The following is a 24,115-nucleotide window of genomic DNA, read 5'->3' as shown; positions in this document are numbered from 1 at the left end:
AACGAAAATGGGCGAAGTTGAGATTTACAAGATCAGAAACTACGCCTAAGATAAAATCATACACTAATTTAGGTCAGAAGGGACCTATGAAATTCATCTGGTCCAGGCCCCTTTTCATGACAATGTGAACTTAAAAGCTACATTAGGTTGCTCAGGATTGATCAACAAGCACGGTAGTTACAGACTCTCACTGCTTGAACAACAGAGTGAAAACTGAGCAGCTCAATGCTTGGTTCAGACTAACTAGAAGGAAGAAGGATAAATGGCATTTCACTGTTTCACTCATTTAACAAGTGAAGGACTAATTGGAAGATAAAGATGACACAAACTGCAGAAAATTCATTTAAGTGTGATACTGAAAAGAGGGCTGAGTGAAATGTGACCTGGATCTACTCTAAAAATAATGTGAAGGGTAACAAAAGCTAACTACAGTACAAAGTTATATATATCATTATTAGGTCACAGAAGCTTATCTATAATACAAATGTTTAAGCAGAAGACATTCATAAAACAAGAGAAAGTTTTCCTCTTCAGGCACCAGTTACATCCAAATAACTATCTGTGTAAGAAGGATACGTATAGTTATCTAGCTCACACAGCATAACCACACTACATGCTGTAACAGATGTCAGGTGAAAGTTACAATCAAAAGCAAAATATCTGATGAAATGAAAGAGAAATTTAGATTGAACCCAGACAGCAGTTAGTGCCAGGAACAGCAGCAGTTTCTGACCAACCAAATAATGGATATCAAGATTTGAACTTTCCAGGTTACTTAAAACCGTCAGAAGTTTTCTAAGACGTGATAGTGAAATTCTGCAAACACCACACCTGGCAATTCTCCAGGTGAAAAAGAGGCGAATATACTCAACCTGTAAGGAAAAATCCTTTAAATGAATGTGACATTTTAAACTGTCAGGCATGCCTTATCATGAGAGAACAGCAAGGATACAATGTGCTTTTTCTAGGGCAAAAATCATAGCCATCTCAGCACTCCAACAAAATCACATTGTATGGGAGCCTTTAGAACTTCTTTTTTTTTTTTTTATTAAATCAAGCAGATGTGTTGGAAAGAAGCTGACTGTGCCCCACATTTAAAGGGTGTATGTCCTCACAGTTAGACAGATTTTCAAATCACTATTTTACTCTCATCTCAGAGTCTAGATGTCTTGCAATCAAGTCGCAAAGAACACATAAAGCTGGCATACACATTACAAGAAAAAACAAGAGACAAAACAAACTGCCATAATATATACAACTTTGTTTAAAAGTAACCCTCACAAGTTGTTGCATGCCTATGAAAGTCCATTTTCATTTCTATATTAGCATGGTATGAGTCTGTTATAACCAAATACTTGATATTTGTAATGAAAGTCAGAACTTTTCTTTTTCAGCCAGTGCATTTTTTTTTTCTGGATCTAGTCACTTTTCAGACTGCTAAATGGACACACAGAATACTACATGGTAATCCTCTGATTCAGAGAAATTTGTATCTCATTTAACTTCTATGTTTGTACTTACTGACAGTTGCAGTCACACATGCAATTTTTCACGAGAGACGGTAAGAGTCTCTCATTGCCGCCTCCCTAACACTGTCCAAACTTCTTAAATATTCCAAGTCTGGTCATTAGCTCCTAATCTTTAAAAGCTGCCTTGTCAAAAGGCCAGCTCAAAAGACGACGTGTGTCTGGCTTACTGCAGAGCTTCCCAGAGGTGTAGCAGTATGACCTATCTAAAAGAAGAATGTGAAAGAGAAAAGCAAACAAACAGCATGATCTGGCAGGCTTGGATGCACCCAGTTTTTCCCTGCTGCTTGTTCTTCCCCCTTCACGCTGAAGAGCTGTTTGTCTTGCTTCCCTCCTGCTGGGTGTGGGTGATTAACTCATTAGCTCTTGGGCCAGGCACTAACATATCCTCCCTAATTTACATCAACAGGATGATAGACTTTGGGCAATGGGACTGCAGACCACCTTTGTCATGCACTGCTCCTCAAGAGCATACGTCTGGAGAATTACAGGCTTCAACTGTCTTGCTGCTATAGGATCTTTTTGGTTTAAATTTACCCATAGAGACTGAGATACCACATTCACAAACATTTTTATTCCTTTTGGAACATCTTTGTTTAGGTTTGTCTGGTTTAGATCCGTCCTGAACTGTCTTCAGCTCTAGATGTACTGAACCTTCAGAGCAGCATATGGGATTTACACAGCCTCACTTCAGGAAAGCTGGAAAAAACAGACTCTCAAATTCAGCTTGTCAGCTTCTCCGAAGTATTTCAAGGCCAAGAGGTTCTTCTCCAGTTAATCCACCTTCTGCTACTGAGCATCTCTCTTTCCATATACTTGCTGGTAGTTTTGTAAATGTTGAACATTTGTGAGAGGGATTTCTTTTTCTCTTCCAAGTTTCTTTTCCAACTCCACCTCTTCTACAGCTCTTTCCTTTAAGGCTAGTTATGTAAAAGTCTGCTTCCCAGTCTTAATGTATTACTTGATGAATTTGCAGACATTTCAGGAACTCTGCTAATTAATTTATTGAGCTGTGTTTCATTGTCTCTCCCTATTTTCAGTCAATTCTGTGCACAGGTTCATTTTCTTCATCTAGTGAGTAATCTGCTCCTGACAGACAGGAGAATTTTATTATGGACATATACCATTCTTTGCAACATTGATACTGTCTATGTGACACCAGTTGTCTTATTAACTTTCTTATTTTCCCTGAATTTTGTCGGCCAACAAGCCTGGATTCAAATGGTAACAGTAACAATTTCTTGTGCTTTTGCCAAAGCTCTCAAGGTGCCCTCAAAATTAGGACACACAGATTTTGAAATGGGACTTTAATCAAACAGAGCCACTCTGAGAAGGAACTTTACATCTTTTAAATCCTGTGGGAATCAAGGGACATGCACCGCTGCAATTTACATCAAAGATTTTCAGTTTCAGGTGGTGGCCTCCTGAAACCAGAAAGACTTTCGCTGTCTTTCCCTTGTGAGACTGGGGGGGGGAGGGCGGGGATAATAGCCACCATCCCATCAGGGAAATGTTATCCCTTTATATGTTGTCAGCCTCCACCAGTAAGTACTGATCTCATATGTAGCTTCTTGTAACAAAATCCAAGCTCCAAAAGACAGCTTTTCTCCATGGTCTTTGATCTGCTCTTGCTTACCAAACCTGAAAGTCATCTCATAGGATTGACAGAATTACAAATTGAAGTTAAAAAAACCATCTCATTTGCTTCTGTATTGCGCCCACCTTCCTTATGACCTTTCCAATGGTTCCAGCTGGGTCTGCCTGCCTCCATCTTGCTTCCTTTCTGAACAAAGAGCAGTATAAAAATGTCTTTCTTTTCTGGCCATCTGGACATTGACCTCAGCATCATTGAGGTTTCCATGTCTTTTTTACGCTTAACCAAATTAATCCCATTTATATCACTGTATGTGACATGAAGAGTTTCAGTGCATAATGGAAGAGAATCTCATTAATAACAAACAGTTATTTTCAAGGATGCAAATGTATTATTTCAAAGCAGAACTGAGATGAAAACACAAACAGCACAGCATGACAAATTTAGCAGCACCTACTGCCTTTCTTCAGTTGTTATTCCAGAAATACAGTTTTGCTGTCTCTTCTAAGCTTTCTCAACTGATTGAGGAAGAGACTGAGGAAACCAATGCCTGGTCTTTGTTGTATCGCTAGCATATCCTAATTGCCTCTTTACAACACAGAACAACATATTTGCTGTTCACCCTTGCACAAGTCATTTGCCTTTAAGAAATAACAAATATATTCTTGGTGCAATACACAGCAATTCTACCCCATCACAGCTTTGGAGTCTCTAAATGAAGCTCTTTTTGGGTGTCACAGTTTCCCCCAGCCTTTCATTTCCAATTCTTTTCCCTTCCCCTCCACTTTCTGCAATAGTTCCTCTTTCCTCCTCCTAGCAGCTGCTGGTCACAAGTATGTGAGCTAAGAAAGTAACACCCAGATTAAACCATGTACTACCTGAAAGTAAAGGTTCAAGATGGGTTCTATGCAGAATTTTGTGCTGTGTTACCAATTTAAGGATAATAATAGGAAAGGGTAGTTTATCTGAATCAGAAAAATCCATTCACCAAAGCCAAATGGACAGTCTTACAGGAAAAAAATGTGTCATTCATTAACTTTCTGATGCAATCAATATATGCAACACAAACACAGGACAAGTGGTTTTCTTCCCTGCTCTGAATATTACCACAAAAAAAGAAGAATCATTTTTGATGAGATTTTTTTTTAAAAGAATGATGATGTGTATTTGGACTAATTGCATGAGATGTACGCCATCAACTGGAATTCTCTGACCATTTTTAACTTGCCAGCTGTTTTGAGACAATGAAAGAAAACTACATATACAGGACAAATGTATCTTTCTTCTCCATGGTGTAATGCAATGATTAAGCTTCATACAGTGCCCTAACTTGCATTCCAGTATTTGAATGAACATCCATCTAAACAGGCAAGCAGCCTATGTCATCTGTCCTGAGTATCCTTAAACCCCAGAGAGAAACAACTGTACATGTAAATCTTGACCTCACATATCAGGTTTCTTGTGTTTTTTCTTGTGTTCACTTTGTTTCTTTCAAATTCAAGAGATTATTTTGATAAAAAACAGAACATTTTCTTACATTTGACTGTTAATCTTTCTGACAGAACAGGTCACTTCTGCAGTTTGTCCAGACCATATATAGTCTTGGAAATTTCCTAAAGATTCCTCAGATATATCTTATCTGTTAATTTAAAAGAAAGCAAACCCAAAGCATACCTTTTTTTTTCTATCAGAACAGTTGTAAAAGCAATTTGGTCTTTTATATATATGTATTTTCATTTGAAGTTGCAGAGAGCTGACAGTCTAAATTAGTCGGATTAACTTAGAAAATTATTTTATTTAATTACCTTGTGTCAGGTTTTAGGTTTTCCACAGTAGAATGGGTTTGATTTGTAGTGATAATCGATTTCTCCTTTTCACCATCACTTGCTCCATTTTCAGTTGACACAACCTCATACTCTGGAAAATTATAGTAAAGAGACATTTGCTTAAATAACAGCTCTTACTTGAGCTTCTTCATTGCCCTCTCTTTTCTCATCTGATTTCCACTCCTACTGTCTACTGTAAGGACATCTTGTGTGAACATTGGACATTAGTAGCTAAATGTCCATTCTGGACATTTATGTCCAGACATGTCAGTCTGGACATTAGTATGCAAAAATTGTTATGAAAGAAAAATCCAATTCCAGATTGCCAAGTGCCTAGCCCTTCATCCTTCCTCCTCCATTCAGTTATGGGATAGAGCACACTCAACATCTGACCTCTGCCCAAAGCTACACTAGTGACAATATTCCAAACACAAAAACATATAAGCATTCTGCAGTTTGAATAAAAAAATGTCAAAGATGAAAGTAAAGTTTCTAAATGCTTAAACCTTGATTAACTTAAAATAAGACATATATATTTAATATTTCCAAAGGAAACTGCCCAACTAACTTGGATTGTGCACTTAGGGAATCTGCCAGTTTACAATGAAATAATTTTGCATAAATTTATTTCTGTATTTTATGGAGTCTCACTATTTTCTTTTCATCTCACTGGGATGTATCATCAAGCGCAAGCCATGCTTTGAACAGGGAATTAGCAACAGATGTTTGGGAAGAAGCTACCCCTTCAGTCATAGCCCTGTCCAAGATACAGTCTCTCTGGCAGGCATCCTCTGTCCCGATTCATAGCAACCTCTTCTAACTAAGGGACTGTGTATATTGCAAACTTTCCCCTTCTTACAAAGCAATCAACAACCTCCCCAGCCCCCTCCTTTTCCCTTCCTAAAACCTGACTATAATACGAAGTGCAGCTTTGCTAATTGTAAGCTTGCAATGATGAGTATTTTCAAATAACATTTCCAATGAGCATTTAGATCTACAGCACAATGAATAAAGCAGTATTATACTGTGAGGACAAAGACAGAGACCACCTATCAACAGCTATAAAACCTCTAGAAAACTACTTTCTTTCCTGTTACTATCTAATAATACTATGTATTTTTGAGTTCTTACGAAAATGCTAGCAAGGTGTAGGGCTTTTTTTTTCTAAATTTATTAGTTCTCAATACAAGGAGAGTTGTTTGTTGTCAACACAGAAAGATAAAACACTTGCAATGGGATACAGTTTTAAAAAGCAAAAAACCTCTCTTAATTGTTGCTGGATTCTAAGATCCTCACTCCTAGTAAATATAGGAGATGTGTAAGTAAATGAGCATACACACACAAATTAACCTGATTTTGACCTCAATTGTGCTTCCTTTGCACTTTTCTATGCAAAAGGCAGCCATCAAAACCGCTGGGGTCAATTATGTAAGACAATGCAATTAAATGGAAGTGCAAGAGAAGCCCTTAAAAATTATGTTCTACAATTCCAAGCTTCTAAACTACAGCAATTCAATTTGAGCAGTTATATACATGTATGTACATCTGAATTTCAGATTATTTACTGCAATAGTTTCAAAAGGGACCTCTACACAGCATCTTTTTATCTTTACCTTGTAATAGAATCGGTTATTTAGAGCATATTCAGAGCATCATAAGACTTTAAAATAAGTTTAAAAGTATGAAGGAATTACTGCTGATACTTAAGATTTCAAAATTTCCATGTTCAGAAGTCCTCCTCCACAAGAGTCACCCATAAACAGCAAAAGACAAGCCATTGCTTTTTAAGAACAAATTTATGAACCTGCAGGAATGGGCATCTCAGATGGAAGGAGCTGGGGGGGTGGAAATAATTATGTAAAAGACTTTTAATTTAGACCATTTGTTCAAGTGGGACCCCAATGCAATAACCAAAGACATCAGCACTGATGTCTTGATCAGTTAGTATGTATTTGTGTAAAACATATCTGTGTTTTCTCTTTATGCATTTTCTTCTTTGGAAACATAAACCTTTTCCTATATAGCCACCAAGGGCTGAGTGAACTGTGGAGAAAAAAAAAAACACAGAAAGCCCTTATTTGCCCTAATTAAGCCTCATTAGAGAAATTATGTTTATTTGGAAGCATGAGAGAGAGGGTGGATATCCACTGAGTTAGGTAGGTACATCCAGATAGAGAATGGGTAGGTAACTTGACAGGACTTCAATTTTTCTGCCTTCTGCCAGCCTCAAGTCAATACGTGATTTGAACTTTTTAGTTCATTCAAGTTGGAGAAGAAAACACAACACATGTGAGAATGGGCATACACCCACACCCACACCCACACACAAAGAACTACTGAGCGCGTCCAGTACCCCCTCCTTACTCAGTGCACAAGCCAACAAACTGCCCTACATCTCTATGGCAACACAATAGGCGTAGTGGAGCACCAACAAAATGGTCTTGGTTCCTGACATTCGCAGCCTTTACGAAAACAAGCTTGATCACTGTTTTGGTTATTATTTGTCAGACCTTTCCATTACTGAAGTAGAATTTGTTTTTAGGACTATCCAATATGATGAAACCCCTTGTGCATAGCTAAAAGTCAAGTAAAGTAACCTTTTAAAAAAAGGGGCACAAAAAATTGCATTTTCTGTTTCCACAGTTCTATCTGAAAAAGTGCGTTAAAAATGAGACGTGATGCCTAAATCAGATGATTGAGAAAACATGTAAAAACTAAAAAAATAAAAAGAGATGACAGAAAACTTGATTTAAGTCTGTCTAAACAAGTAATGTCATAGCGGTGCCAATATGAAGTAATCACTGTTTTCAAAAAATGGGATTCAATGCCTTCTTTTGAATTCAGAAAGTGTCCTTGGATAAATCATTAACTGAGTAATTTTTTGAAGTTAAGGAGACAAGCTCAATGAGAGTATTTCTAAGCCACAATCTTCTGTATTATACATTGAAGTTAAAAGGAATTAAGATGGTATTTTTGGAAAAACTGTTACATCTAGATAGGAAGATAGCTAGATTGAAACTAAAGTTTCACTCAGTGAAGCCAAATGAGTATTGGTCACATACTCTGTTGAAGAGTTTAATCTTTTTTTCTGGAATGGGGAAGGGTATGTCAGGTGTCTCAGTTATCACAGAATAGTCTTACAGAAGAGAAGAAACTTCATGGAAAGTTAATTTTCAGAAATGCTTATTACAACTGAACAGAGTAAGGGTTTCCACCTAAAGTCCCAGAAGAAACAGTGAGCATTGCTTGCTCTACATTTCACAAGTCACATTGAAAAAGAAAGAAAATAGTATCAGAAGGTGATTATGCCTTGCTGTCATCGTTAGATCATGTGGGCTGACAGTTTTACCAACTATAGCGGAAATGGTTTTCTATTTTTGCAAGATGAATGGTTGTGCTGCAGTGGGTTCATTAACATACTTAAGAAAAACAGCAGGTCTTCCAAGAAAACATGCAGACTAAATGACCTTATCTGACCTAATCAAGCTAAGGACTGGTCTGTCCAAATGACAACAGCAACAAACGGGTTTTTCCCAGAAAAAAAACAGAAGCATTGCAGAACTGCCTGGAGTGGGGAATGTTCACAGAGAGCCTATCCTCAGCCTAATTCTAAGGTTAGCAATAACCTCACACTTCTTTTTCTTCCAGGATGAAGCACATCATGGAAGTGAAGCCAGGCAATCATTCTTCTCTCTTGCTGGTACTTTTCATCAACCTACAGTCTCTTTTTATTCCCTTCTTAATCCAGCAGAGGGCTAACTTTCTTCCTCTTTCCCAGAAGAAAAAAGTGCAGGCTAATTTTTTTTTTTAATGTCCCTTTGGTTTTGCATTTATTATTTTTCAAAATGGTTGGGAAGAGCAATAAAGAATAGAGGCTAAACCTAGTAATTATTTCTAGAAAATCAAGGAAGGAGTAATCTGGGGAAGACAGTGGCCTTGCTTGTGACAGTCACCTAATTATTCCCCTGCACTGAAGTCTCTCATAACATGCATATACAACACCTGAAAACATCTCACTTACATCCAAATGTCAATGGCTAATGATCAAGTCTTGGTCCTCACTAGTCTTATCTGTTCTTCTCACTTGTAATGCAACACAAGCCAAATCTCGTTAGTCATGGCTGTGATAAACCAGTGATTATGCAAATCAAAGTTTTGTGTTCATGATAAAAACAAGTCATTTTCCTGACAGTACAGAAGAACTATAATGTTCAGTTGATAATTAATTTAAATGTTCTATTTTGGTAAGCTTGTGTTGATAGATAGAAGATGACAGAAAAATTATCAATGATCATTTTGCAAGCTTACCTGTCTATCTACTGATTCCTGCATGACTCACAAGGATTTATTCTCAACACAAAAACCTTCCTTTGGAAATGAAAAATCCAAACAGATTCTTTTAACATTGAGAACTTCGTAGACCCTATGGTGGGTACAGCTAGTACTATGTTGGCAGAGTTCTACTGCCTTACTAAAAGGATGTAAGGTTTTATTTTGTCTGTCCCACTAATCAACAACATCCTCATGCCAAGAAAGGTGTCTACATTGTGTGTATGCATCTATATAATAAAGACTACTGTCACATTGCTGGAACTCTTGACTAGATCTTACCAGATCCTGTACACAAAGAAGCCAGAAATTAAGAGAAGATGCAGAGTCATACTTCTTAAGTATCTTTTTGCATCATCACTGACACCAATTACATAGCTGTACAGTTGTTGCTAATGTAGTAGCACTTTCTTATCCATGCTGGAGTTGACAGCAGTGCAAAATAAAAGGACTGTAAGGGTGAAAGAATCCCTTGGGATTGAAGTATTTTTAAATAGCATAAAACTGTGACAGTAAAAATAAGCCAGAAATACTGTACTCTGATACAATGGAGAAAAGAAATCAAACCAACCAGTAACAGTGTCATTGTCTGGCTTTTCCCAGTCCAATATGACGAAAGTTGGACAGCCCTCAACAGTCACCACCGTGAGGTTGGTTGGAGGATTCTGTGGAGGACGAGTAGGTTCTTCCTTGCTGCCAGGTTCTTCTTGAGGAAAATGTTCAAGAGAGCTTGTGATAGAGCAGGGCACATCATCATCTTTCTTCATGTACTTGACGTGGGGGGCTAGGAGCAATAGGAAAGAGCTGTTATTGAATACAGAGTGGTTTTACAAAATGCCCGTACCATTGCACTTACTGCACAACTTCCATTTTATGGCCACAAGTAAAAATCTGCACAACAAATCAAAGTTAAGCAAAAATAACTAAGAATCAAACTCATATATTCAACGTTAAGCTGCTTGTTGAGTTTTTTGTTGTTCCCAGACCTGGAATCTACACTGCCTTCACCCCCTTCCCACTGGCACCACTGATGAAATATCACTCTGAAAGTAATAGTAGGTGATACACACTGTTTGAAAGAATTAACTTCTGTCATAAAATATGACAATTAACTGTAAGTTTCTATAATAAAATGACATTACAGTTCCATTTGCAGCTTTTGAGTCCTATGCTAATACAAAGATGTAAAACCCATCACTACTTTGTTTCACCAGAAAGAGAACAAGTTTAGTCCAGAGTCATATCACCATTAAACTTGCAGTGTCTAAAGTGACTGTCAAAATCCTAACCATTTTCAGTGGTACAGGACTAAACCTTGAAACATACCTTCTGAGACAAACATCTTGTACTCCACATCAAATTTAGGAAAAGATTACTGAACGCAAATACGTTCTAAAACTAAAACTTCTATTGGATGTAAACAATAAGCTATGATAAGAAAGACAGTGTCTTCAGAAATGCAATATCCCTTACCAGACCAAGAAAAAAAACCTGAAAAATATTTTGGTACAAATGCATTTCATCCTGTCATCTCACCTTGTTAAACTGTCTACTGCAACAGCAATAACTTGACTACTTTGTTACCTAGTCTAGTGTATACTACCATATTACCAGACTATCTGAATGTGCACAGCTTGGAATGAGAAGTAGAATTTAGTCAAGAATATGCTGATGGTCTGCACTACAGTCCTTTCATCTGACACTAAAGTGGAACAGAATCAAATGAAGTTTTGGCTTTCAAATAACCAAAGAAGACAATTTTGATGCAATATAGGTCAGTCTTCATATACTCCCCCAAATAAAAATGCCATAGCTATTAAAATCCTACCTTGGTACCTTGGTTTGCCTGAAGAATCTGTTTCTGATGTAGGACTTGAGCTGAAGACAGTTGCATCAACTGTGGGAGACAGTTATAATTAAATAATAAATAATAGTGGGTTTCCATGTTACAACTGCAGCATTTCACAGTTCATTTGGCATTTTAAGTCATGGTAAGGCTCTTCCATGGTAGATGTTTGCTGCCAGATCTGTCTTTCCCTTTTAAGGATTGCACTTTGGCTGTGATGCTAAGTAAACCCCATATGTACTGATAGTATAAAGACAGACATAATCAAAATGACAGAGTTCATGACTGATGCTGGATTCAGTTAATGCAACATATGCAAAATGCTTTTTAGACCTTTCAAAAAGTATCTTTTTGCACTGTACTAGCTGTTTAGCTTGGAGCTTGTTTCATTTTCATAGAATATATAGCACTATTATGTTGGCACATGAACTTCTCTAAAAATAGTGACAAGGAAATCACAAATTCTGTTTCCAGACAGTGAACAAGTACCACAAAATTTGAAGGAAATTGAAGGCACATATGCTGGTGATTAGAAATGTGCTAGAGCAGTCGAGGTTCATGACAATGGTGTTGTGTTAAATAACCCCACAGTGAACAGAATCTCAAATGCAAATACTACAATGCACCTCAATGGACAAAACACAATACCTTTGTAACAAGCATTTTTCAATAAATCTAGCATCTGGCTTCCTTTACTGAGCACTAAGGGTCATAGTGAGTTCATGATCATTATAAGGAGACAAGAATTTCAGTGCTACTGTAAGTCCAGGAAAATTAGAAAGAGCAAAATTCTTGACAATATACCTATATCCTCCTCCAAACCCATTCCTGTATGGCCATTTGAAGAGATTTAAGTCTGAACTTGTAGTTAACTCCCAATTTTATAAAAAGGCACATTACCAACTAACCACTATAATTACCCTATTACACTTTTTCTTACCTAAATGGTTGCAGCTTGATCAGACAGCTAGGAGGGTATCGCAACCATGTTGAGCACTATCAGTCACTGGCAAACAATAATTTGAGTTTATGTCCCACGTAAAAAGAAACACTGAAGAAAAGATATGCCTTATCTACTCCCTTCACAAATTTAAAGTAGCCACTGAATAGGATTGACAGCCTACTGAGCATGTATTGATTTCTAGGAAGATGGGAGGGCCATCGTGTTCTCATTTACCAAGGTGTGTATCAGAACACGGCCAGATGAATTCAGTCATCAGAAAAGTTGCAAAGTGCCATAAAGGAAATCAGAATCACTTCAGACAGAATACCTCTTATATTAAATATACAGTGCATCAATATAGTTTAGGGAAGGGAAGCACAAGGAAAAAAGGAAACCTTTATGTTCATGAAAAAAACCCCACCCAAAAACAAACCAGACCTTTCCGTAATGGGCTTACCATAATAATCTGGAGTTGCAAAAGCTGTTGGTGTCTTATATGATGTTCCTGTCCTCACAGGTGTTGTTGGTCCAGCAGGTTTAGCTATAATGGCAGAAAGAGGAACTTGGGCCAACAAGGCATTTACTGTTTAAAGAGTGCGATAGTTTTCTGATTTTCTAATAGAATTCAGATTTATGACAACTGCTTCATGAAACAAGTACTTTAATTCAAACTATGATATTCCCTCAAAACTTATATAACAGCTTCCAGCTGGATTTAGGAAAGTTCCAAGTTGTCATTATTGCCAATATAACCTATTCCTGAAGCCCAGTAAGAACCTTTTTTGCTACTTGGAGATTGTCTTGGAGGACTTCAGTCAACTAGAGTGCTATCTGGTTTAATGCACAGATTCATCCTACACAGACTGGTAAAAGGATGTAAAATGACCAGCATCAGCATTTCTGTTTCTCAAATGAGTTCCTCATGAGTTGTAAGACAGAATAACCAAACTCAGCAACTGAACTTTGGATTCTTTCCTCAAATGTAGCTAAAGTCCTTTCATTTCTACACTCAATATAGCATGTCTATTACCAAGGCTAGAGTCTCATTATAATGTTAAACACTGTAGATATAACATATAATGCATATATGTAATGTATAATGATAAACACTGAGTCCTTAATTACGGTCTGCATTAAGAGTTTAACCACAGAACAGTACACTGGAGCTTCCACAAAATGAAATTAAGAAGCACTTCGAATGAAGTTAAGAAAAATGCAACCACGTCCAACATTTCCAACGTGTATAACACTACATGACCCAAGGGAAAAAAGCTTTCTTTCTGAACTGATCTATTCTGTACTAGGCACCACAAGTCTGGACAGAAACTGGTTAATAAAGGCATTATTATTTTCCATAATTAAATAGGTATTTTAAAAACTATTTTAGACTATGTGACATTGCCTTGTCTCCTCAGCTGTTATCACCTAACAATGAAAACAAGTTTCTAAGAGGCAAGTAATCCATGGTAAAGAATGTCTTGGTTGTGTTCAAAGTAGCTGTAAAAGACAAGAACTACATTCACAAAACATTCAGAAACAGAAAACATTACTCCCAGATAACCACTGCATTACTGTGAAATCTCAATCCCAAAGAAATCAAGAACTACATAATGTAGTTACATTCCCTGCATGTGTGCCACAAAAGAACATGGTGACTGAAGGCAGGACTCTGGTGAACCAAGTTTAAAACAACAAAAATCCTCACCTTCCATTCATTTCCTAAATAAAGTGGAAATCTATTAAGGTTCTAATAATAAAGATTCTCTCTTTACTTGCCACCAATTTCCTTAATAAGGTGGAAATATATTAAGAGTTTCACTAAAGTCCAGTTTCACAAAGGTTCTGGAACACTCTTGTTTCCTTTTATTCTGTTCAGGAGAATTGTAAAGTCTGCATAGAGACCTTCCCATAATGGATGAGTAAGAAAGATGCAAGTAAGGAATTAAACACAGTGTTAATGAGAAAGAGAAACAGGGCAGAATTATGAAAGGAAAAATCCAAGAAGAACATTGAGGCAAATTTTTCCTGTTAGTACTGTGGAACAGCCTGCCCAGGGAACCAGAAGAAACTCAATTATGAAGTTTAAAACTAAGCTGGATAAAACACTAGGAAACACAGAAAAAGGAAAATCTGCTACTGGCCTCATAAGGAAGAACCAGATCATCTAACCAATTTATTCCATCTTGAATGCCTGGGAAGGTATGGTAACTGCTGACTACCACATAACCTGGCCTCTAGTGTATGGAAAACCAGTGAAATTTCAAAACACTGGTAAATTAATTAGACACTGAATGGATAAAATTAATATAGGCCCCGTTATAAGCAAAATAAAATGTATCAGGTCAACATTTTTTCATGCTACAGCTTAAGAGTGACAACGTCTTATATTCTGTTGTAGCTATTACTAAGGAAACACCGCCTATCAACAGCAAGTACAGACCCAACATTTCAATCTTGGCTCTGCAATTGAGTAAATATACAGCTTGCTTCATCCAGCTTAGAGATTCTTGCTTCTAAACTGCTGCACAAAAAACTAAAGAATTATGTAGGTCTTTAGTGCCTTAATGACATACAAAGCTCTAAATGAAACAAACAAACAAACAAAAGCCAACAGGAAATACAGCAGAGCCAAGACCTTTGTATTTCCAGTGAACTAAAGACAGAAATATGAAGAGGGAAGCATTGCTCATGATGCTAAACATAATGACATGATAATTTCTGACTACTTGCAATATCATTAGCCTAAGGATTCTTTAGGTAAGGATACTGAATATCACCTTCAGGATAAAATGAAAACAAAATCGGAAACGTGAAAGTTTCTGTGTGCTCTTAAGCTGATACTGAGAAGCAAGAATACCGTAGCACAGGAACGAAGCTAAACTCTTTGCACATGAAATAACTCAGCTTGCTCTGCATCCCAGTGCAGTTAGTTTTCTGGGTGTCTACTAGCTCTTCATTTGCAGTGGTTGATGGATACACCATATACATGGGGCAGAATTTCTTTACAAATAGCCAGTTGGGAGTATGCATTGAACCATAATATTCCATCTCTCCCATCTGACATGTACATTAAGTAACTGCAAATGCTATTAGTAGACATGAAACTTTCTGAAGGTTGATCTTAAAGGATGACTTGCATTATGCTATTTTGCTTTCAGCTCCCTTACTAGGGATGATTTTGACATAACTAGGTTAGGAAAACAAAAAGAAAACAGAGTTTATGTATGAAGACAAAAGACATTTCTATGTTCCAGAAGACTAGCTTCTAGAGATATCACAAATGAAGCAAAAAGAATCCGTATTATAAAAATCCCCTATACCCTGCTAGTCAGTTCAGTATTACCTCACACATGATAAAATATTTATGCTGAAAAGGCTGAGGTACCTGGACTCCCTGGTTTACCAGTCACAGTGTTTGGAGGCAAAGGTCTTCTTCGCATTTGTGTAGGCCTGACAGGAGGTAGAGGAGGATGCTGAGGGCCAGGTGACGTAGTTACTGAATGACATTAAAAGACAGTGTTAGTAATTATCTAACCTCAAGTTCCATAAAATCAGAAACCCATTACAAATTATATTCTGACTTTTCAAACAATGGTTCATGCCTGATTCAATATCAAAAGTGGAGAGGTGAGGTTAGAAACTTAAATGAGTTGTATTTTCAGCCTTAAATTCTTTGGGAAGTGCGTGCCACCGAGTTTTAGACCAAACTTGCACTGAAAAAATGTAGCTAATTTTAGGCTTTTGTACAAGTGTTTCAGCAATTCATTTTCTGTGTAGTTACTTATTTCTGTCAATGGTAATTTTTTGGCAGTGATTAGGACACTTCTTCCAACAGTAAACACCACTTCCGTGTACTAGGAATTGTCTTAAGGATTCTACTCACAAAATTTCTGATCTTTTGTGCTTTCTAACTGATAAAACTGGTCACCCTCAGCTTGAAGCAAAAGATGTAGCAAAAGGAAAATTATCATTAGGGATGCTTTATCCTATGCCTTTCAAAAGTGAAAAATGAAAAAAAAAAAGTCACTGTCACTTCATGCACTGACATGGCTAGCTAGAAACAGCTATTGTGTTATAAACTCTTGATGCACCCAACTAGGTTATTTCTATGTGCAGTTCTAGTCAGTACCTATTGTATTTATTGGGTAAGGTCCTTTGACAGTGAGGTCTGAAAGGAGAACCTAAGCCTCTTAATTCATACTTACAAAAAATTTTACTGTATTTTCCAGGAAATAATAAAGGATTTTATCATGCAAAGGAAAGGCAAAGGAAAAGATTTTTCTTCCACTATTCACCTTTGCACTTCTTTCTTTAAAAAAAAAAACAGGAGATATGTGCGACACATTTATGTAACAAAAGACTTTTTGTACCTAACAGGGGAAAATCCTCAAGAGTAATATAATTCTTATAATGCTGCCAATGTCAACAAATATGCAAGTTGCCTGATACTGAGTTACTGGCTACACAGAGTACCTCAGGCCCTACATATCTGACCTTAGTTTACCCTATAAATAGAGTGACTGTGGGCGAGAAGGGAGCAGATCCAAAGACTCATTTGGGAGAGCCTTTTTAGAAATACTTTCAATTTACAAACAGGAACATCTCCATCTTTCTCTGTTCCCTTTCCTTTGGACTTCTGCAGTCACTTATAAAAGACTTTTTTTTTTTTAAATCCCTCAGATCAAGACAAGAAATAATGCTCTATGTAATTTAGGAAGATGTAGTGGGTTTGAAAATAGCATTTGTAGGTTTTATATTCTTTTTTCATCCCCAGGTGGAGATGAAAAAAATATGCCTAAAGACTTGAGAAAGGAAAATAAATTTTTGTAGATACAAGTCATCATACCCTAGATACTACTACATGGTAGTATCCATGATTAATTTCCCCTGACCATATACAAGGCACAGGATTGTCTGACATATTTATGGGGTAAAAACATGCAAGTACTGCTTTGTCAGTGGTTTCCATCATATCTTCTGAACAACACAACCACAAGTTACATGCAAGCCAAAACATCACATTCAGTGGACTGTGTCACAGTTGAATCTACTATACTGTGCTCTGGAAAAAAAGACTCCTTCCCCTCCCCTTCTACTAGTTCTACAATGATTTAGGCAATGGTCTATGATGGTACCAAACTAATTAAAAATATGTGGAGACCGAGGACACACAAAAGAATTTAGAGATTTTGTGATAGCGTAGATTCCTGTGATGACAGTGGCATGGTGAACTATTAGGATTTATTTAATCTCAGAGGTTCTCCGTGGACAGGAAATGTATTTCCTTGACTCTGCCACTTTTCATGAAAAAGGAGGGCATGCAGCCTCTTAGGATAGACTCTTATAATATCAAGTTTAATTCTAGTGTGCTGTAACCCATTTTTTCATTTCTCGTAAATAGCCTAGATGTAAACGTTTTCAGTTAAAACACACTAATTTTCAGAAATAGTAAATTCATTTAAAGGGAAAGTCAAATACTGGCTAGCTTGTAGCAATGCTTGTTAAATTGTATTCTTTTATTAACCTTACCAGAAAATGGCTTTTCCCAGGTATCGCTGTATTCCAAAACTTTTTCTATATCCATGCTTATTTGTCCAGCAATATCCTCAGGTGTATATACTTCATCTGTGAAACAAAAGGAAATGAAACAAATACCTACAGTGCAGTACCAAGTAACTGAATATTTCTGTATTGTGTATGTTCAAACTGTAGCTAACATTAAGTGCAAAACTGGCATACATGGCCCATCAATATTTTTACTGATAACTTAGTGATATCCATTATCTTCCTATTCAAGTAGATAGAAAGTGGTCTTGGTCTAGAAGATTCTGTAATTTAATTGTAAAAATTCCTTGAAAAAAGTATATTTGGAAAGTGAGAATGAGTAAGATTGAGAAATAACAGATGAGTTAAACCAAGAGTACAGAGAATATTTTAGTTTTTCAATATACAGAATAAAATGTCCATTGATTCTTGATTCTATATATGGTAGAGGTCAAAAATGCTTTGCAATTTTGTCATGTTTGTGAAAACAAATAATAAAAAAAAAATAAAAATCACTCTTTCTCATGAGGTAAGAAAAAAACCCTGAAAGTTAATGTATCAAAAAAAAAATCTTAAAATCGATTTAATTATCCAATTTCAAGCCAATTCCAACACGATCCTAACATTTAAACAAGAGACTTTATTGGTTTATAATCTGGTGCTCAGCTTGCTTTGAGAATAAACTAGTATTTCAACAGTATTAAGCAATTTTTCAAGTATTTTACTATTTGGCCATTCTTGCTAGGCATGCTAGGAATTCACAGTTGTGGCGCTACACTCAGAATGAGATTGAATAGAAACTCTACACTCTCTAAAAGTGCAACTGAGTGGCAGTACTACTCAACAGGGGAAAACTATATTATGGAAACATTTAATTATTTGCTTAAGATTAAAATGATCAGACTTGTAGTAAACTGGGAACAGGATGCAGGTCACCTGGCCCCTGCAACCAAAATTTCTAAACACATCATGTGGTTTTATATAACTGCAATTTGTCTTTAGGCAACTGATTAATTAGATCTTCAGATAAACAAAGCACCAGTGTGCTAATCAATGTGAATGGTGTTCAAGGAAGAAAACACATGAGAAGACCAGCACCAGCTTTCAAAAGAAAAATAGTCTTATGCATCACAGGTCACAGTTGGAGTATATTTAGTTTCTCAGCTTCATCTCACAATAAACAAATCAATAAAATGCAGTAGCATATTGAATAAATCACTCAAGTACAAGCCAAATTCAGCTTTGCATTTTACAGTGTCTACAAAAAAGTCCACGTCTATCCTGGTCCTTACAATCGAATTTAGCATCACAGTCTTTTCTGAGTTATATCAGCTGGGAATGAACAAAGTATTTTACACATTCTAGGTGTAAGAAGCAATTTTTTCTTTCAGAAACTTGCACTGCTGCTCTGCCATTAGTAAAGTAGTAATGAAAAATAAGTCACATTTTCAGGGAAAAAGCTGATCAAACCACAACAATTCCCTGTTGAGAAAATCTCCTTTTTGAATGTTTCAATGCATTTTAAAGATACATAAAAGTTTATGTTTTCATGCAAGGTACCTGCACTATCAAACAGCTTGTTGTATTTCCCAGAGCATTTGCCTTACGCTAGCTATCATAAGTTGCTTATTATAAACATTTCAACTTATCACATTCATCCAAAATATTAATAAAAATGTGAATAGATTTATTTCTTGCATGTGTGTTTGTTTCTTCTCTTACTTCTATCTTTTTTTCTGGAAATATTCATGGGGTCTGGAACACCTTAAAACTAACCCCTGCATCTTTAATAGCAGGAATACCATTAGAAAGGTAGATAATTTTAAGCGAAGAACTGGAAAAAGTGCCCTTGATAAAACAAACTGAAATACCTTAATACTTGAGTTCCTTTAGAACTTGGCTATACACACACAATTTCAAAAATAAAAGGAAAACAGAACACAAAGTTAATGACAGTTATAATGAAAACCAACTATCTCTCTCTTTCACTAGAGAAATGGAAATGTTGCTCAAAATTTGTTTGCTGAAAGTTGTCTGGAAGCTTAATAGATCAGGAACATTTCTTAAATGATTAGGATTAAATAAAAAGAATAACTGAGTAAGATAAGTCACATACACTACTACAAATCTGAAAAGCCATCTCAATAAAACAAAATTCTAGAGAAAATGGCTAAAACATGGCAGAAAACTAAAAGGAATGTTAGTCATGAGGAGGCAATCCCTGACTCTTTCCCACAGTCAAGTTTACCACCTGGCACTACAGCTAGCCAGGAGACTGAAAAGCCTGCCAGGAAACCGGCCACAATCCCATGTGCTGCTGCTGGAAAAAACAAATTCCACTGCCTATCATCTGGGCCCTGCAGCTGCCAAACGCACTGCATGGGATGAAACATCTTTGCACTGATGCAAATAAGTACAATCAGGAAGAAGAACTGCAGTACGTTCATCAGCAGTGCCAGCCCAGCAAGGAATTAAAAGATCCAAACTGGTCTTCAAACATATCCATGGCTCCTCAGTAAATGTGCTCTTCAGAGAAAGAAAAAATGACGTAATGTCTAAAGGTAAGCCTGAAAACACATTCTTCCTTACAGTCCAATTAAGGATTCTCATCAGTTTAGATCAGAAGTTAAGGATTCTGATGAGCTAACCACAGAAAATAATGTATCATTTTCATAATGGAAGAAATAAACTTCTTCACTCTCAAAAATCATCCAGGTGTCTTAAAATATTATTATTTCTCTAAGATATCACCTACTGAAAAAGAAACTTTTGTCTTTACTCAGCTGGTAAGATTTAGGGTTCCAGGTTAGTATGTTAGCTTTTTCCATTATTCATTCTGGACCTATCATCTCTCATACGTTAACAGTAGCCACACAATAATCTATCTGTAAGTTTACACTGACTGAGTGTCAATATCAGTTCATAGTGACACTCAGGAATTATTATAGCATGACCAGTAGCAGCAACTCCATACAGTACTCTGAGGAATTAGCTTTTATAATCGAGCATAATGAAATATTTTGCAGGGCTCCAGGTGATATAAGGAAGTCATATTCCTGTCTTTTACTGATAAGTTAAAAAACCCTCAAAACTGCAGCTCTACCTGTTGTTGGCACAATCCACTTTGGCAGTCCAGGTGCTTTTGTTCTAGGTGGTGCTGGTGTGGTCTTACTAAGAGCTGTGAGAGAGTTTAAAAAAAAAGAAAAAGGAAAAAAAAAGAAAAAGGGTTCCATGAGAAGAAAACCCAACAGACTTTTATGTGATGCCAACAATTCCATATTAGAGAAAAAAAAAGTAACGCTGTGATGATACACGCGGTTTTTTTTTCTTTCTTTTTTTTTTTTTTCTTATTTGGAAAGGCTTTACTTCTAGACTGATTGATTGAAAGAAAAATACCCTCTTTCCCAGAAGCACTTAAAATTCTACTGAGAATAAGTGAAATTAATCAATTAATTAATCTCCTCCCCATCCCAAACTGAATAAACAATTATTACCAGGTCTGATCTGTGATTTATCAGATGGCTTTGGTCTTGCAGAAGTGAGACGTGTTTTATGAGGTGCTAAAAGAAATAAGGTTCAGTTTAAATGCTGTAAAAGGAACACCAATGTAATTATACATTGTAATTTGCCAGAAAAAAGGTCCATGCACCAATGAGATACAGCAAAATGGACATATGAGAATTCTATGAGTTCCAATCCAAAATGCACGCTGAAAGGCTAGTTTCTTAGTGGCCAGATGACACCATCATGCAGTCTGACCAGTTACATTCATGTTTAGGTTTAGGAAAAGATATAAAATATTTACAGCCAGTTACCCAACTGTATATGGATACAGAGTTAGCTCTGCAAGGTATCCATGGCCTTAAGACATTTAATTAGGTTCTGTAAAAAACAAACAAACAAAAAACCTCAAAATAAAACAGCAAACTGAACCCCTCCCTTCCCCCCCAAATCAAATATTCAGATAAAAACATGAAACATTAAAATATTGCTGAGAAAACAACTGGAAGCATTCAGTGCCGTCGCTGTGTAGGGCTGTGAAGCATAGTGCCTCATCAAGGTTAAAATCAGAAGCCTTCACCTTTTCTTACTGGCACCTTTCACTTGCCAAATAATTTTGATATATTAGTTGTTACAGAATCTGTGTGTATCACACTGAAAGCTGAAAGTGTAAGCAGTAGTCACTGTCATCTGGGCCAAGTGATCAGCCTCTGTAACTCAAATTTTAAAATAAATAGGTATTTGATAGTCAAATCTAATGACCATTCTATCCACAACACTTAATCCAGCCTCTCTGAAGTGTCAGAGAAAATACTTATGTGGGAAAGAACATATTCATTTTTGATATTTGCATTTGGAAAAAGTTTTATGGATTTAGATTTAGTATTTTATAAGGAAAAAGGTGGAAGCCAGTTACATCTATGTTTGCAACACTACACATCTGAGGATCACATACACAGCACTAATACTGTTTAAAAGTTGCATATCATCTTTGAGGCAACACCGATTAAATCTTGACTTTCAGAGCTATGAACAAAAGCCATTTGATAAGGGGAAAAATAAAATTTCAAGTTATATATTTGAAATGGTTTTAAAGGTAATAATTAACAGATCCTTAAACTGTACTGATTTTACTTCAGATCTACAGACTCTCAATACAACAACTTAGGAAAAATCTAAAAATTACCTGTACTGAATTGTGGAGTTTCAGTTGCTAGAGGAGCTTTGGGCTTCGGTGAAATCTGGTACGTTTCATTTGGAACTGAAAGTGGAAATATTATTGCTTATCAAATGCAAATGATTTATTTTAAACATAAGACACCACAGTTGGAAGGGAAACTCAAACAATCTTTGTGCAGACCATAAACAAAAAGAGACAGTGCTAGAAACCTGGCTGAAAATCATGCTTTTATACAGATAAAAGACTTTCCAAGACTGGGAAGATACATATCACAAGTAAGTCAGACAAAAGAAGAAAAGATGATCAGGTAATGCCTTTTAATATTGCACCTCAGCCTTGTACATTTCTACGAAGAATTGCATGAAAAAAGAAAATTGGCTGGAAAATTAAAACCAGCAACATTTTGTACATGCACTGGAATGTGACTAACGAATGAACACCACATAAAAACATATTAAGGTATTTCTGTTTATTGAAGTGCAAGTTTAGCCATATAGCAAAAGCAGAGAAAGTAAAGTTTTATAAAAAATAAACTGACATAATATTTTTATTACCCAAAGTCATTTTGGACCCATCAACAACATGAACTGTTATAAGGTTAATTGATCCCAGGTGTGTTGCCCTTGGAGCTACAAGAAATAAAACATTGTTCTGTGAGAAGTGAAATTAAAGAAGTTGGATTTCATTAAGGATCTGTGTCGTTTGTTTCATAAAAACCTATCTACACATCTGCTAAGACAATTTTAACAGATATGAGACAGACATGTGTTCTGATTAGTCTGGATGTATTTTCATGCTGACAGCCAGACAGCACAACTATTCTGCTGGGCCCCCACCAACCTTCAGGACAAATGCCCTTAAGGTGGAGTTCTGACAGTCTTTGGTCTTATTAATTTGTATTTCCCTAAAAGATTTCTAAAAGCTTGTAGTAACCTATTTACCTTTCAGGTATTCCTCCCTCACTCAAATTTGACTGCATTTAGTGAAAGATATCTAAGTTACTGGATGAAAAGGAGATTGGCAGGCAGACACACACACTGCAGGCATCTCTGTCTTTCAGAAATAAAGTTAAAACATGGAAGCTGGAAAGTGACATACTTAGTAGCGTAAAGGGTAGTGGCTAAATAGTACCATTTGTTTTTAACAACTTTGCTAACAGTGATTTATTTTGTACATACATCATAATGATTTACAATTTAAAAGGAAAAGAATAAACCTATAAATTCTGTTTTATAAAATTCTTCATCCAAAACTAACTTTGTAGTGGTACCAAAACATAGCACTCATTAACTATGACATGATTAGAAATAGCTCTTTTTCAGCTGAGACTTAGACTCTAACTTGGCCACTTAACAGAAAGCCTTTCAATATAAGGTCTTTAGAAAATAAATCTTTTTTCCTGGACTGTTCAGTTTGATTTTCATAGTAACTTGTTGTACAGTTCTTGAATTAATAGGGTCTCTGCTTGAATTCTTTTTGGCTATATAAAAAGGGCTAGAAGTCTAAGGGTAAAAAAGAAGGTAAATGATAAAACTATTCATTAAACTATTTGCCTAAAACTGAAATATTATCAGTTTGGAGGTTAGATCAAAGAGTAAGAAAGATTAGGAGCTGCTTTTTCTCATAACCATGTTGTCACTCCTCCTCTAATAATTTTTTTTCTCCTGTAACCTTCCTACCTAGTAATTTTTATGAAAACAGTTCACACCCAGAATAAAGCTGAAGTATCATCAACCTTCATTATAACTATGAATTCCTAAATCTATTGTAATTACTGCAAAAATTACTGATAGGAAGTAGGTACCTATACTTTTAGCATCCAACTA

At 36.2% G+C, this 24,115-nt stretch overlaps 1 protein-coding gene across 25 annotated transcripts in view; it reads right to left on the bottom strand.

The window, feature by feature from the left end:
- ABI3BP (ABI family member 3 binding protein) overlaps positions 1-24,115 on the bottom strand; it is a 152,185-nt gene that overhangs the window by 16,939 nt on the left and 111,131 nt on the right. For 24 of the 25 annotated variants that reach the window (XM_014947274.1, XM_014947294.1, XM_014947276.1 and 21 more), the window contains 10 exons: positions 22,844-22,918; positions 22,296-22,370; positions 21,103-21,168; positions 20,712-20,786; positions 17,594-17,689; positions 15,450-15,560; positions 12,522-12,605; positions 11,104-11,172; positions 9,847-10,059; positions 4,926-5,037 (listed from right to left, as the gene is read on the bottom strand). In XM_014947274.1, the coding sequence (XP_014802760.1) occupies positions 4,926-5,037; positions 9,847-10,059; positions 11,104-11,172; positions 12,522-12,605; positions 15,450-15,560; positions 17,594-17,689; positions 20,712-20,786; positions 21,103-21,168; positions 22,296-22,370; positions 22,844-22,918 (976 nt within the window). The remainder of the gene's footprint in view (positions 1-4,925; positions 5,038-9,846; positions 10,060-11,103; positions 11,173-12,521; positions 12,606-15,449; positions 15,561-17,593; positions 17,690-20,711; positions 20,787-21,102; positions 21,169-22,295; positions 22,371-22,843; positions 22,919-24,115) is intronic. The other variant, XM_014947284.1, reaches the window with a different exon arrangement.

This window comes from Calidris pugnax, unplaced genomic scaffold (genome assembly GCF_001431845.1).
Source record: "Calidris pugnax isolate Ruff unplaced genomic scaffold, ASM143184v1 scaffold95, whole genome shotgun sequence".
Classification (NCBI taxonomy): Eukaryota; Metazoa; Chordata; class Aves; order Charadriiformes; family Scolopacidae; genus Calidris; species Calidris pugnax.
This window is presented reverse-complemented; position numbering and strand designations above follow the sequence as displayed.